The 15,123-nt window shown below is 34.1% G+C and overlaps 1 protein-coding gene across 17 annotated transcripts in view; it reads left to right on the top strand.

Moving 5' to 3' along the window:
* Positions 1-14,096, top strand: part of HERC4 (HECT and RLD domain containing E3 ubiquitin protein ligase 4) — a 140,992-nt gene extending 126,896 nt beyond the window's left edge. For 11 of the 17 annotated variants that reach the window (XR_011422836.1, XR_011422837.1, XR_011422831.1 and 8 more), the window contains 5 exons: positions 141-207; positions 2,598-2,680; positions 6,346-6,529; positions 11,293-11,395; positions 12,836-14,096. Coding sequence is in view for 8 of the 17 variants with exons in the window: in XM_001503581.5 (XP_001503631.1) it covers positions 141-207; positions 2,598-2,680; positions 6,346-6,529; positions 11,293-11,395; positions 12,836-13,044 (646 nt within the window). In the remaining 9 variants the exon portion in view is untranslated. The remainder of the gene's footprint in view (positions 1-140; positions 208-2,597; positions 2,681-6,345; positions 6,530-11,292; positions 11,396-12,835) is intronic. The other 6 variants (XR_011422830.1, XR_011422828.1, XR_011422827.1 and 3 more) reach the window with 3 other exon arrangements.
* The last annotated feature ends 1,027 nt before the right edge of the window (positions 14,097-15,123 follow it).

Here is a 15,123-nt window from a genome sequence, read left to right as displayed (position 1 = left end):
ATTCTGAAACAATAAAAAAGTACAAATTAATAAAAGGATTTTATCAAGAATGAATGAGAAATATATACTTATTCTTATGCAAAATAGTCAAAATACCCAGTAATGTTTTACCTCAAAGGAACATATATATTGTTTTGCAGAAGCATGCAACAGTTACTGGATTATCCAGAAGACGATGTTGAGGAAACATTTTGTCTTAATTTTACGGTAAGATGGAAGGACATAGGGTATCCTGATTATTCATCATCCCTTTTATTTAACAGCTGTGCCTTATGGTTTTTCTTTATTTTGATGAATGGAATTCTTCAAGAACCCTGTAGCTAACATTTATTGAGCATTAACTATATACTAGTCACAGTACATGCATTATTTCATTTAATCCTCAACAATTCTATGAGATTGGTATTATTATCCTTATTTTACAGATGAAGAAAACTGAAAACAATCATCACATGTCAGAGCTAGTATTTATACCCAGCTCTGTGACTATCATTATGCTACAGATCTTTACAAATGCAAGCGGTCCTGTTTATTCAAGTGTTCATTTTTGAGTCTGCAATTACAAGAATATTTAGATAAGCATTGTTTATTGTAACATGAGAATATTAACTAATGAACTTACCACTTAGAAGATTAATTCCCATTCAGACATCCCTTTCTGTTTCACACTAACGTTCGTCCTTACCCATTTTGTCTTACTTACTGTTGAATGGCATACCACAGTGCAAATGCAAATACATTGGAATATTATTTGGAAAATGAAATTGCAAATCTTGTAAAAGATGCAGAATTTTGTTAATTCAGTGAAAAAGATGTTAAATAACTCATCCAGTTACATGCAAACCATTGACAAATGAGGATCTGGCAGAAGTAGATTAGTTGACAAAGAAGAGAAAATCAGCAAGGGTTATGATAAGACATTTCAGAAGGGAATGATTTGAATATTATAAATTAGACTCTTGGGAAAATGGTCAAATCTTTGGTTTTCTTTCCTTCTGTTTTCTTTTTAAAAACTTTGTGTATTTGTTTTTTTCCCCCCAACAGTGCTCTTTATGATCTTGTGGTCAAAGCTGACAAAAAATACCATATTCTACTATCACACAGTTTGCCAAAAAACATTATGTGCCCCATCAAAAAAGTTTATCCATTATTTGATTATTTTAAGAATTGGCACATAGTACAGATATAAGAAAATTTGGTAGATTTAAGATGTAATAAATTATTTTTATTTTTTTCCAAGAAAAAAATCGATGTGGACTTTTACTATTTACTATGAAATTTTGGTTCCCCTTTTTAGTTGATTCACTTATAACCATATCAGTTACCTTTGAATCTTTATTGACTGAACTGAAACATTATGTTCCAAGCAGTTTAATTTCTAATTTATCAATCACCAAGTTTGCGAATGCTTAGTGTTTCTAAGAACTATGGTAATTCAGACATTCCTTCCCACTACCATTTCTTTCCCAGAGATTTTTAGTGGCTCTTTAATAGCTTTAGAATGGGCTTCAAAGACATTTGTAATCTGGCTTTCTTTCTAAATTTCATTGTATCCCTCCCTTCATACCAAGTTCTGTCATGTCACACAGTATTCTTTCACGTGACTTCCTGTTTTTTAGGGTCATACATTTTCATAACTTGATATTTACTCTCGAATCTATCCTTTTCTTCAGTCTATACGTGCTCAATTGGAAATCCCACCCCCTCTCAATCTTTTAGAGCACTTACTCATCCTTCTAGGTGCTTTTCAAATGATATTTCTTCCTCAAAGTCTTTTATACTTCCTCTGGTTAGAAGTAAGTTTCCTTTCCTCTGTGATCTGGTAGCATTTTGTTCATGTCTCTATTATAGTGTTCATTTTATTATAATGAGTTGTTTCTCCTCCTTTACTAGATAGCAAATTCCAGAGCAGGGATTTATTAGTTTCTTGTTTTACCATCCCACTCCCACTATAGTGTTTTATAGATAGCAGGTATTAAAAAAGCAGTTTAATAAAAGAGGATAATATTCCAAAAAGAGAAAAGATGCAAAGGTGGGAGTGGTAATACTTATAGGAAAATCAGCAGACTAGTAAAGGAAATAAAAAGTTTCAAAATAACTGACTGTCTTTATAAACCAAATTAATGGTATAACTGGAAAAACCACCTGTGATCAAGAATGCAACAAGGCAGATATGAGGAATACAGGAGTAGCAGCTGTCACGTGGGAAGAATGCATAGCTGATCCAAGCTGAATGCATTCTGACACTTGGATTCTGTCACTTGTCCAAGGAAAACATCCGTTCTACTGTTTTACTCCTGTAGTGACTGTTCTAAAGTTTTACACGTGATAAATACTTAGTTTCCTGTTTTTAAGTAACCTAACACTTAATTTGTAATTAGTCAAGGTAGGATTTCAAACTACTAGAGAGGATGAAAAATTTCTAGTTGTGGCTTTATGCAGAATTCATAAATAAGTTTATGCTAGCAAAATTTTACCTCACATTTATTAGTTCTTATATTTAATGAGAGAAAGGTGGACTATAATGATAGGTTATTAAAATAATCTAATAAGTTTTGAGTCTGACATTGACTTTTTTTAAAAATTTAAATTAATAGATCACAGTTGAAAACTTTGGTGCAACAGAAGTGAAAGAGCTGATTGTAAATGGTGCAGACACAGCTGTTAACAAACAAAATCGGTAAGTGAATTATAGCAGCATCAGTGACAGTAATAAGATTCAGTAGGCATTTTCTTCCGTATTTAGAAACATCACAACCGTAAGTTTTTACTCAGATAAAATGTACTTTTTGAATGGTTGGTTAGTGAGGAAATAATCTGCGTTTTGCTTCTAAAATCCTTTTGACATTAATAAAGGGATAAAAAGGTCATAAACAGCAAGAACAAAGAGAAGGGAGAGAAGACAACAGCAGATGTTTCTGAAAGCTAGAAAACAGTGCCAACCAAAGAAAGCTGCAACATAAGATTGACTGGGAGGAGCCAAGAAGGCAGCCAGTTCCTATTGTAGAACAAAGGCTCAGGCATTGAGAATAAAAAAAAATATGTTAGAAAATATATGAGGTTTAGGGAAATACTAGAAACAGAAAGATTGGCTGTTGTAGGAAGCAGTTAGAAACCCATCTCCCTTAGCACACCAGTAGCCTGGCAACTTCCAGCCTGTGCAGAAGATTGGAAATTTACCTTCTGGGGAGATGGAACTAAAGGGACTGTGGATTTGAGGACAGTTAGGCACAGCTAGGGCAAGGGACTGAACTGAAAACAGGGAGATTAAATGAGAGTCTACAGCTCCCTCCTCCCAAGCTGTATATTGGAGGATTCTTCTCTGGGGAAACTGCCTAACTTTTAAATGTGAATGGATAGCCAAAGGTCAATAGACATTTAAGGAAAGACAAAAACAGTCAAAAAGAATGCCAAGGAAACAGAAATGATGCAGGATTAAGAACAAAACTTCAAAAGAAACTGAAATCATTATCTTCAAAATGATGAGTAGCATCCATCTGGATACTATTAAAACTTGAAAAAATTCATTGAAGGAAATGGAATGAATGAAATTTGTCAAAGAAATGATACCAAAAAACTTCCCAGAACTGAATGACATGCATTTTAAGGTTGAAAGCATGGGAAGTGAGAAAAAGATACATACCAAGGCAAAATACATGAAATTTCAAAATCCCAAAGAAAAAGGAACTATAAAACCTGCCAGGAAAAAAAAAAAAAAAAAGCTGACCATATACAAAGAAATAAGAATCAGAATAACATCAGACTTCTAAAGAATGACACCGAAGCTAGATCAAAATTCTGGGAGAAAATGGTTTTTAACTTTGAATTGTATGTCGAGACTATGAAGTATTTGGGTGTATAAGAACATTTTCATGTATGCAGAGTCTCAGAGAATTTACTTCCAATACATTTTTCTCAGGAAGTTACTGGAGGATGTGTTCTACCAAAACAAAGAATTAAACCAAAAAAGAGGAAGACACAGGATTGAAAAAAATAGGAACCAATGTAGGAGAGAGGCAAAGAAGAGTCTTTCTACAGGAACAGCAGTGTGTAGAAGAGATAGAAAGAGCACCCAGTCTGGTTTAGATAAAGAGGATGGAGGGCTCCAGGAGGATTCTCTCCAGGAGAAAAATGCAACTGATGCTACCTAATATATTTAATGAATCTGGTGGAGATCGACATTTCTGTTGAAGTTAGGAATCAAGTAGCAAACTAAGGGAAACAAAAGTTCGTTTCTTTTTTCTTCAGAAGTTCTTTGTAAGGAAAAAAAGGTAACCATAGAATACTCTGTAGCTTAATTGTGAATAATATTTATAATCATAAAAATGTTAATGAATATTAAGCCAAAAATTGTTATAATGGGAGCATTAGGGGAGGCAAAGTGAGCATGGGGCAATTAAGTAAAAGGTACATCCTTGCCTTTCAGAGTAGCTATTCAGTTCATTAGATAATATTCAAAATTGAAAATCAGGGAATAACAATAGAAAACTGTTGTGGAAGTATGAAGGTAAATATCAGAAGGAATAGCAAAAAAGTTAACAAATAGTTACCTTCGAATAGCAGGAATTTCTGGTGAAAAAGTACAGGGCAGAACTTCTTTGTTCTCTTCTATTGGGTTACATAATTCTTTAGACAAAGCTAGCTTAATGGCTATTGCCAGGGACTTGATCCAAATGATTATAATCCTGATCTGCTATTGAGAAGCTGTGTAACTTTAGATAAATTAGTTGATGTCTCCATGCCTCAGTCTCCTTTTCTGTAAAACGGGATGATAAATTGTACCTGCTTCATGGGGTCATTTTGAGGATTAAATGAGGCAATTTTAAGATGCTTAGAATAGTACCTTGCACGTGAATGTGCTCAGTAAATGTTGGCTTTCAGGATTATTACTATTTGACATTTTACACTGTACATATGTCTTACTTTGATAAAAAATAAGCTGTTTTTCAAATAATGTGAAAAAATTTTAGGTCTTTCTAGCTAACCTTTTTTAAAAAAAATGTTGGTTTTAAAAGCCTTTGACTATGATTTAGATATTTTTCCTGCATTTAAAGTTTCTATTTGTGGACTAATTCCTTAAGTTTCTAAAAAATATTATTTTGCATAGATTATTTAGTTTAGAAATTATTTTAAAAATTTTGATCTTTGTACTACCAATCCTAGTTAGATAATGAAAGTGTTGAAAACAAAAATGTTAGCACATAAAACATTTCAGCCTTTTATGCTTAAGGAACTTAACTAGTATAGATAAATTTGACTTTCTAATTAGATTAATTATAAAATTATGCATTACAAAATTATTTATTTTTTCTCATCAGAGAAAATTATTATTTTTCTCATTAGCATATGCTATTGATTTTTCCTTAAGGCCTACCCAATTTTATATTTTACAGTAGCCTCCTTTAATCTTTTTTTTTCCTCTGTAAATTCAGTTTGGAGTTATTTTACAATTTGCTAAGACTGTCTGTAGATGACTAAATTTACCAATATTCCCCTTTGTAGAATCATTCATTTTAATTTGGAAGTCAAGAGTATAAAATACTGAAATCCTCTAGTGTCCATTCTCATTATTTGTTTGACCAGATAGCTGCATAAAGTGTTTGTGGCTAACAGAACAAATTGAATAATATTGTAGTTCTAATTACTGGGTAAAAGGGGCTTCCTTTTTTTCTTTACAGTTTCCTTTTATATTATAACAGACAGAAAAGCATCAGAAGTATTTGTGTGTATGTGTGTACATAGATATATACACATACATACATTTGGAAAGAAACTGCACTTGTACTCTTCAATGATTATCCTAAAAGAATGGTTAATACCTCACTTAGGTATTTAGTTTGTAAAATAAATTTTGTTTTAAAATTCCTAGAAACCCAAGGAAAAGCAGACTGTAGTCTGTCAAATAGTCTGAATCCCAAAGCTCTCATTTTTTCATCACCTAATATTTTTAACCGATCACTCTTTTTAGGGATGCATATGGAGTGCTGCATATAAATTCTCGATAATTTGTCAATAATTTTTTGATAGCCATTTGCATCATCATTCTTCCCGTTAGGAAATGACATTTCGCTTAGGAATAGCCTAAGAATGACTGTGAATGATAGATTAAGTCTACGTGCTTCATAGATATCCCCGATTTTTGTATAGAAAAAATAAACTGTACGTAAAGAGTCTCTATAAACTCTCCATAAAGACTTTGTCCTCTTTGAACCCTACTCATACTTTCTTAGTTTTGTAGATAAATAGCAAAAAGTACAGAAGTACTCAAAGTTTTAGTAAGACTGCAATATATATTCTCCAGAAAAATGACTTATATTCTGTACATGTGTGCTGTTTCATTTCTAGAAAGGAGTTTGTTGATGCTTATGTGGATTACATATTCAATAAATCAGTGGCTTCCTTGTTTGATGCTTTTCATGCCGGCTTTCATAAGGTCTGTGGAGGAAAAGTCCTTCAGCTCTTCCAGCCTAATGAACTACAAGCAATGGTTATTGGAAATACAAATTATGATTGGAAGGAACTGGAACAGGTAGGGGAAGACAACTCTATGATATTGTTTAAATGGAAAGGCAAAAGGAGAACGTGGCTTATTGATGAAAATCTTGCCCTCTAAGTTACTGTTTTCCATTTTACACTATTTATTACAGTTATTTTAATAGGAAAACACTGTACCCTTCTTCCTCAACAATGAATGAATTTTGATTGTGTATGAATTAGCATTTTTGTATATGTGGTATTGGTGGTTTTCATACAGAAATGTCCTCTATGACAGACTGGATAGAAGCCCCAGCTAAAAAACTGAATGGATTTTCATTCTGCCTTAATCCTAGGAAAACCATTATGAAAAGCACTGACAAAGCTGAAGATCTTTGTTTCTTCTTTTTCTCAATTAGTCTCAATTTAACGTTAGTCTCAATGTTAAATTTTTTAGCAGAGAATAAATAATACTCATGATCTTCGTTACTGGTGCCTTAACCAATAAAGGGAACTTTAGGGAGAAGACTGGAAATTTTTTAAACAACTTTTTTCTTTTCCTTCTTTTCTACACAGACAATTCTCAGACATTTCTTCAGATAAACATTTAATAAAAAGTACTAGGTTAGATCAGCTTTGAGAAAGATAATATGCAGGGTTGACCTGTAAGTTTTTCCATCTTTGTAATCTAGCAACCTTTGATAAAATTTTCGTATTAATAGTTTGATACTATGTACCTATTAAGTTAACTAACATAAAAAAATACAATACTAAGTCTAACAAGGATACAAAGCATTGGGAACTCTCATACATTGCTGGTGGGAATACAAATGGTATAGCCACTTTAGAAACAGTTTGGCGTTTTCTTATAAAGACACACTTGCTACATGACCTAGCAGTTCCAGTCCTAGGTATTAAGTTATGTTCACACAAAAATCTGTAAACAGGGAGGGAATAGGGAGTTACTGTTTAATGGGTATATAGTTTCAGTTTTGCAAGATGAAAAGAGGTGGATTCTGGTGATGGTTGCATAACAGTGTGAATGTACTTAATGCCCCCAAACTGTACAGTTAAAAAGGGTTAAGATGGTAAACATTGTTATGTGTATTTTACCACAGTTTTTTTTTAATTATGTTTTTTAAAAATCTGCAAACAAGTCAAAAACTGGAAACAACCCAGATTTCCTTCAGTGGGTGAATGGATAAACCAACTATGGTACATCCATACCGTAAAATACTACTGAGCAATAAAAAGGAATGCACTGTTGATCCATGCAACAACTGGGATGACTCTCAGAGTCCTTATGCTGAGTGAAAGAAGCCAGTCTCAAAGGATTACACACCATATGATTCCATTTATATGACACTCTCGAAAAGACAGAACTATGGTGAACAGGGGCTAGGCATGGAGGGAGTATGACTGCAGAGGGATAGCACAAGAGAGTTCTTTGGGGTGATGGAACTGTTCAGTATCCTGATCGTGGTGATGGTTACATGAATCCATACGTGTGCTTAAAACTCATAGAACTATACACACATGAGAGAAATCCAGTTTTACTCTGTAATAATTTAGGAAATTATTAAATTAAAAAATAATTAGAACTTCTCGATAAACTAACACATGGACAAAGAGAACAGCTTAGTGGTTACCAGACCGGAAAAGGGTTGTGGGGTGGGCAAAAGGGATGAAGGGACACATTTATATGGTGATGGACAAGTAAGAATGTACAATGGAAAAAAATTCACAATGTTATAAACTATTATGACCTCAATAAAAAAAAACAATTAGTACTTCTGGTTAAGTGTAGTGAAATAAGCACACATTTATCTCTGCTCCCTACCCAGATCTCACTAGAACAATAAAGGAATAAAAATAGGACTACATAGACAAAAAATATATAAAAATACAGTGAACAAGAGAAAAAAATAGTTTTGGAAGATAGAAAATAGGTAGATGAGTTGATGAGAGTCTTAGAGCAAAGAAAATTGAATTCTGAGCCTCCAGAGAGAGAGGATTGTCAAGAGGCAACCTGTTTCACACCCTGGAAGCTCTGAAAGGCTCAGGAATGGGTACACTGTGTTACTGTAATGGCAGGGATGCGGGGGTGGCTGAAAGCAGTAGAATTACTTTAAAGCTAATTTAATGAATTATTAGACCCTTCATGTCCCCTCTCCTACCCAGCAAACAGCAACTCTGGAGAGAGGCTTTAGAATCTGAGAGACCAGGTGGAACTGAGGATGGCACTCAGAAAGCTGGTAGTGAGGCTTAAATCTAGGAAGGAGACTGAAGATTTCTTCTTTTGGGTAAGCTGATCTGCTGAAAAGAAGAAAGCTGTACTAACTTTAAGGAGACGCCAGTGGAAATGGACCCCACCTCTAATCACCCTAAAATAGAGACAGTATAATGACCTCTCATCACACTTTAGATCCTAGACAATTTATCCTTCTTGCCTGATCTCCTCTCATTCTTCCTTTCACTTACTCTGCTTCAGCCTTATTGGCCTCTTTGCTGAGCTTCAAACCCTCCAGGAACACTCCAGTCTTGAAGCCTTTCTATTTCCTGTTCCCCTGTACCTGGAATTCTCTTCATCTTGTTAATTCCAAATGGCTCTTGCTCTTGCTTCACATCTTTATACCCTCTCAGAGACCGTCACTGGATAACTTGTCCAAAATTGAATGTATGTGCACGTACACACACATACCCTGTCTCCCTGCCCTGCTTTATTTTTCTTCTTTGACTTTGACTTAAGATAAATTTTACTTTATTGTCTTTACTGTGCTGCTCCTTTCCCTTCACTACAATGTAAGCATCATGAAGGGAGAATTTTTGTCTCTGTTCACTGCTGTATTCCTAAAGCCTGGAAGAGCACTCAGTAAGTACTGAAAACCTTGCCTGAAGATATAATTGATAGAAGTATTCATTCTGTAAGACAGGACATTTTTTAGTGTATTTTGGTGTATTTATACTTAATGTACTTTGATTTCTTCCATTGTAGATCTGATTCATTATACTTTCAATGATTATGATTTGTGACTTTAAATGCTCTTTCTTCATCAGGACTGTGTACACATTTCCCCAGAACCATCTAGAGGTTAAAAAAAAAGGCAAAAAGAAAAAATTTTAGCCACCCTTCTTTGATTCCCCACTAACATGCTCAGAGACTAATTCAAACAAGTTAATACATTAACTGATCACTAGAATTCAAGCAATTTTCTCAAAACTTGGTTGGCAGATTGATAGCAAATATTTTGTAGATTTCAGAGTTCAGTCATTGAGATAATCATGGCTGCAAATAGAGCCCAGAATTCAAGAAGCCCACCAGCAAGTATTTCTTGAGCCCCTACCGGATGCCTAATACCGTGCAAGAGATTAGGGAGCCAGCAGTAAATAAGATTGATACATGGTCTTTGCCTTCTAATAAGGAAGCTAGACATTAAATAATTGGACTGTGATTAATAGTAAGGAAGAGAATTTCATGAAAGGTATGTAAGGAGGAGCCTAACCTAGGACACAAATCTGGGAGAGCCTCTCATTAGGAGCTAATCTCCATGAGGTAGGTAAGGACTCTGTTCACTGCAGTTTTCCCAGGACCCCAAACTTCGACTGAACTCATTATGTATTTGTTGAATAAATTAGGTGACATTTAGTCTGAGCCCTAAAGGATAAATAGGGATTAGCCTGATGAACAAAGAAGGAAGGAGGATGTGTCTAAGGTTCTGGGCTGAAGGAACAGTGTGTCCAAAGGATGTTGGAAGATTCTTGCTGTCTTAACTAAAATTTATGGCCAGCTGTGTGGCTGGATTTTAAGGAACACCTCATAGTGTAGACTTATTCCCTCTCTCCTCTCTACCCCCCTTTTCTCTCAGAGCTAATATTTTTTAAAGGGGAAGTATATTACCCCAAAACTTAGTGGCTTAAAAATACCAGTGAACATTTATTATCTCACACAGTTTCTGTTGGTCAGGAATTTAGGAGTGGCTTAGCTGGGTGGTTTTAGCTCAGGGGTCTTCCATGAGGTTGCATCAAAATGTTGACTGGTGCGTTAGTCATTTGAAGGCTTGTTTAAGGATGGAGATGACGCACTACATGGCTGTTGGCCAAAGACCTCAGTATTTCACCAGGAGGACCTCTTTAAAGGGCTGTGTGAGTGCCTTCATGAAATGGCAGCTGGTTCCCCCCAGAGTGAGTGATCAAAAAAAGGCTAAAGCCACAAAGTTTTTTATGATCTAAACTTGGAAGTCATGTATTTCTCATATCTACAATATCCTAATGATTACAGAGGTGAAGCCTCTTCATTGTGGGAGGGGAGTGCACAAGGGCGTGAATAACAGGAAGCATAGGTCCTTGGGGGCCATCTTAGAAACTCACAACCATAGAAAATGAGTGGTATTGCATTTGTACCATTTTTTTTAGGAGAATATAGAATGTAAAATAATTTGACTTCTGTTCATGAATATAGGAAAAGAAAATTTTGTAATTATCATAGATTAATTCCATTTTGAACTTTAATAATCCATTAACATTTTAGTAATGCTAGTTTATCCTTTAGACATTTACTTTTGAAGATGATATTACAATCTTGTCATTTCTTTGGAGTAGTGAGGACACATTTCTGTTGATTCATACTTATTTTCTTTCCTTTCCCCTGGATCTAATAGTTTCAAATTGTATGCCCAGGACATAGGTAATCAGCTGAATCACATGAGTTTCAAACTCCTGGACAGTGTTAGTTTTGCATTCTAATAAGGAAGCCAGTTTGTCAGATTCAAGGCAAAACTAATAACCCTTAATATTAATAAAAGGTTATGTTGTTTTTAGAATACAGAATACAAAGGGGAGTACTGGGCAGAACATCCTACAATAAAAATTTTTTGGGAAGTATTTCATGAATTACCATTGGAAAAGAAAAAACAATTTCTGTGTAAGTATTCCTAACTGGTTCTATCTTTTATGACAACAGAATCTAATTATTAAACTTATTCTCAAGGGAGATTGGTTCACTTTGGTGGATAAGGTTTTTTTCTTATAGTATTCTATGGTCTTGTTTTTAATTTTCAATTGGAATAATTTTTAAAATGTGCATTCTTTATTAGATGTTTTCTTATTTTTTTTTTTCTGAGGAAGATTCACCCTGAGCTAACATCCATGCCAGTAATTTTCTATTTTTTAGTATGTGGGCCACCAGCACAGCATGGCCACTAACAGAGCAGTGTAGGTCCGTGCCTGGGAACCGAACCTGGGCTGCTGAAATGGAGCGGGCTGAACTTAACCAGTAGGCCACCAGAGCTGACCAGTGTTTTTTTTGAAAGCTAAATACCATTTGCCTCCAAGACAGAATTGATTCTTTCAAATGAAAACAAACTATAACACTGATTACAATAAACTAGGATTGTAATTCCTTTTAGAATTTCTAAGATCTCTGGAGTATAGCTCTTTTCTGTGTTGTCTTCATTTTTTTTTCTCTTTGGCTCTGCACCAAAACTTTGAGAATTTCTGTAGAAAATAGAATTTTTCTTTTCCAAGACTTAGTTTTCTTTTTTTGACCTAATCTCTGTCTTTCATCTGTTAAAATCTGTATTCTAATTGAAATTTTATTGATTTTTTAAATAAAGTCAGAATTTATGTATCTAAATCAGTGACATTCTCCTTGATATTCCTGCTGTTTGCCAAGAATTTTTTTTTTCTCCCCAAAGCTGCAGCACATAGTTATATATGCTAGTCGTAAGTCATTCTGCTTCTTCTATGTGGGATTCTGCCAAAGCATGGCTTGACAAGCAGTGTGTAGGTCCGTGCCCAAGACTGCTGGGCCGCCGAAGCAGAGCATGTGAACTTAACCAGTTGGTCATGGGGCCAGCCCCCTGCTAACAATATTTTTGTCAGTCTCTTTTTAATAATTGAAATGAGAATCTTGGTTAAATATCATAAATATGACAAGTCATTCTTAAGTGACTTGTTTTGGCTTCCCATTATAAATTTTTGTTTAAGAATGACAGAAACAAAACAAATAGAAAAAAGAATCACAGCAAAACTTCATTTTGTATTTGATTCATGAACTAGTTCTAAATGGCTTTTCCCAAAAGAAGGACTCCCAGAATGTTTTTGTCAGGGACAATAGTGAGTCATTCATCAAAAATTAAGTATCTCCTGTGTGCTAATATTAAGATTACGCCTTTAAAGAAAAAATATTTTGTGGATGTATAGTGTGTCTCAAAAATTGTGCTTCCACAAATTCTAGAGATAGCCTTCCATATTAGAGCAAATGTTAATGTAAAGCTTTGCTATAGTGACTGTGCTAAATAACTTGATACTCTATATTGTTGTTTTGATAAAAGTGGTTGGCTGAATGATTTTTTCTTGGCAGTATTTTTGACAGGTAGTGATCGCATTCCTATTCTTGGTATGAAGAGTCTAAAACTAGCCATCCAGTCCACAGGAGGTGGTGAGGAATATCTCCCAGTTTCCCATACCTGTTTTAATCTTCTGGATCTTCCAAAATATACAGAAAAAGAAACTCTACGCTCTAAACTGATCCAAGCTATTGATCACAATGAAGGCTTCAGTTTAATATAACTTTGGAGTTGTAACTATTCAGTTTACTGCAAAAGCATTAAACTAATTATTTGTGTTTTTCTTGTGGTGATGAATTCAGCAAGGTGACAGAGGTACTATTATAATTCTTACTTGCAAAATGTTCAATGCTATGAGTATTGATGAAAGCCAAAAAATATTAAAGGAAAATGAACAAACTGTGTTAATGTTAAAATTATTGTACAGACCATGGATTTTTTTTTTGCCTTCTTCCAATAAACATACAAGTATTGTGAATACATTGAAGTTTTACTAACATGAATTTTAAGAGTTTGCATATTTCATAAATGATCTGGTGTGTGAGTGCATGGAAGTGTTGCTTAATTTTTCTTCAATCACTGGGTGAAAAACCTTTAACTTTGGCCTGCAGTAGTCATTTGATTATTTTTTCATTTTGAAAATAATGTTAAGTTTTGTAATAAAATAGTTATGTTCTGATACCAGTACAGTTTCTATGGTTGTAATTGAACTGACTTTTAAGGATTAAAAATTATGATTTAAATCTTATTTTGAAAATCTATAAAAGTAAAAAATTAGCATGGTGAAAACACAATCTTTGCTTTTTTGCTAGAATAAATGTCCTTGTGCAAATCTCAATTACTGATAGGAGTTATCTAAATAACTTGTAGTTCTTTTGTTTTGTGAATCTTGAGATGCTACTGATAAATGGGAGGTTATCATAAAGCATAATATTTAGTAATGGAATAACTTTGTTCTGCAGTTGCCAGGAATAGAAACATTGGCTACTATGAGAAGCTATTACTGGGTTCTAGCTTTCAAAACTATTAATGCTGCAGATTGGTATTTAGTGAGAATTTTCAGTGCTTTAGAACTATTTCCTTGAATTTTAAGAAACAAATCTTAACAGTTTTATGGTGCTGATGCTTAGTTATCTCCTGTCATTAAATTGTAACAGTAAGTTCATGCAACACACGTGACTTTCTGCTATAATGCAAATATTTATTTTTTAAATTTATAAAAAAATGCCGTGAAAACTGTTTAAATAATAAAGATTTATTGGTTTAATATTTAAACTTTTAGTCATTCTCATATAAGATTCAGAGTTCTTCAGAGAATAATGTGTCAGGAAGGTCTCTTAAATTTTGGATTGTTGTTCCCATTCCCATACAAATTTGTCTATTTAATAGAGGTCCTCAAGTCTATCTGTAATTCCAAAATCCAAGATAACTATTAAAAAAACTTACGTATCTCATTTTGCAGCAAAACCTGATCTGAATTGTTGAGGTTACATGTATGTATGGTATTAAATAGGACTAAATTCGACTGTCTGTACATTTTACTGTGGCAGTGTTAATGTGCTTGATTACATACTGTGTTTGATCTAGGTGCTGCCTCAGACCCCTGTGGCATATACATAATAGATGTGCTTTAAAAATTCTTTAACGTTCCTAATTCCAAAATGCAAATAAGCCCAAGGTTTTGGAGAAGATATTGTAGACCTGTACTTTTCAGTAGTTTTAACTTAAAAACTTCTATTGGGCTATAGGTGACTTTCTATAGATAGAAGCTCTAAAATAGTATTCTCACCTAAGGTAATTTTCTTCAAAGTAGCATTCTTCCCTACAAAAATTCTTGCATATACTTGATATCAGACTGCTTCCCTGTATATCCATTCCTTGGGGGTAGTGATTGTTCACATCGAAAACATGTAGATGTGTCAGATGCTTTCTTTTCTTCAGTAACCTCTGTATGCTATGAAGCTGATCTGTGAAATAGCAGCCACTTTGGATTAATACAGATGGAAGTGAGTTGAACAAATATTTTAACAAGGACCTGGCATCTTATCTGGGAGCACAACAGTACAATGCTTAATTTGGGTAAGTCTGATACTCTTTTCTTCTCTCTGACATACAGTAGCATTAACAGCAAGGAGATTCATAGTAGAAAGTTAAAATACCACTGAAGATTTTTCAAATTGCCCTGTGCCTTTTTGAAAAATATCTTGAGCTTTGTAGAGTAGAAAAGTAGGCAAAATACTGAGTTGAGTAAATCATAAGGACCTTGATTGTTGAGTTGGCTAAACTTGAAAATATTGGGCTT

This window comes from Equus caballus, chromosome 1 (genome assembly GCF_041296265.1).
Source record: "Equus caballus isolate H_3958 breed thoroughbred chromosome 1, TB-T2T, whole genome shotgun sequence".
Taxonomy (NCBI): Eukaryota; Metazoa; Chordata; class Mammalia; order Perissodactyla; family Equidae; genus Equus; species Equus caballus.
Note: the sequence above shows the minus strand (reverse complement) of the source record. Positions and strands in the feature narration are given on the sequence as shown.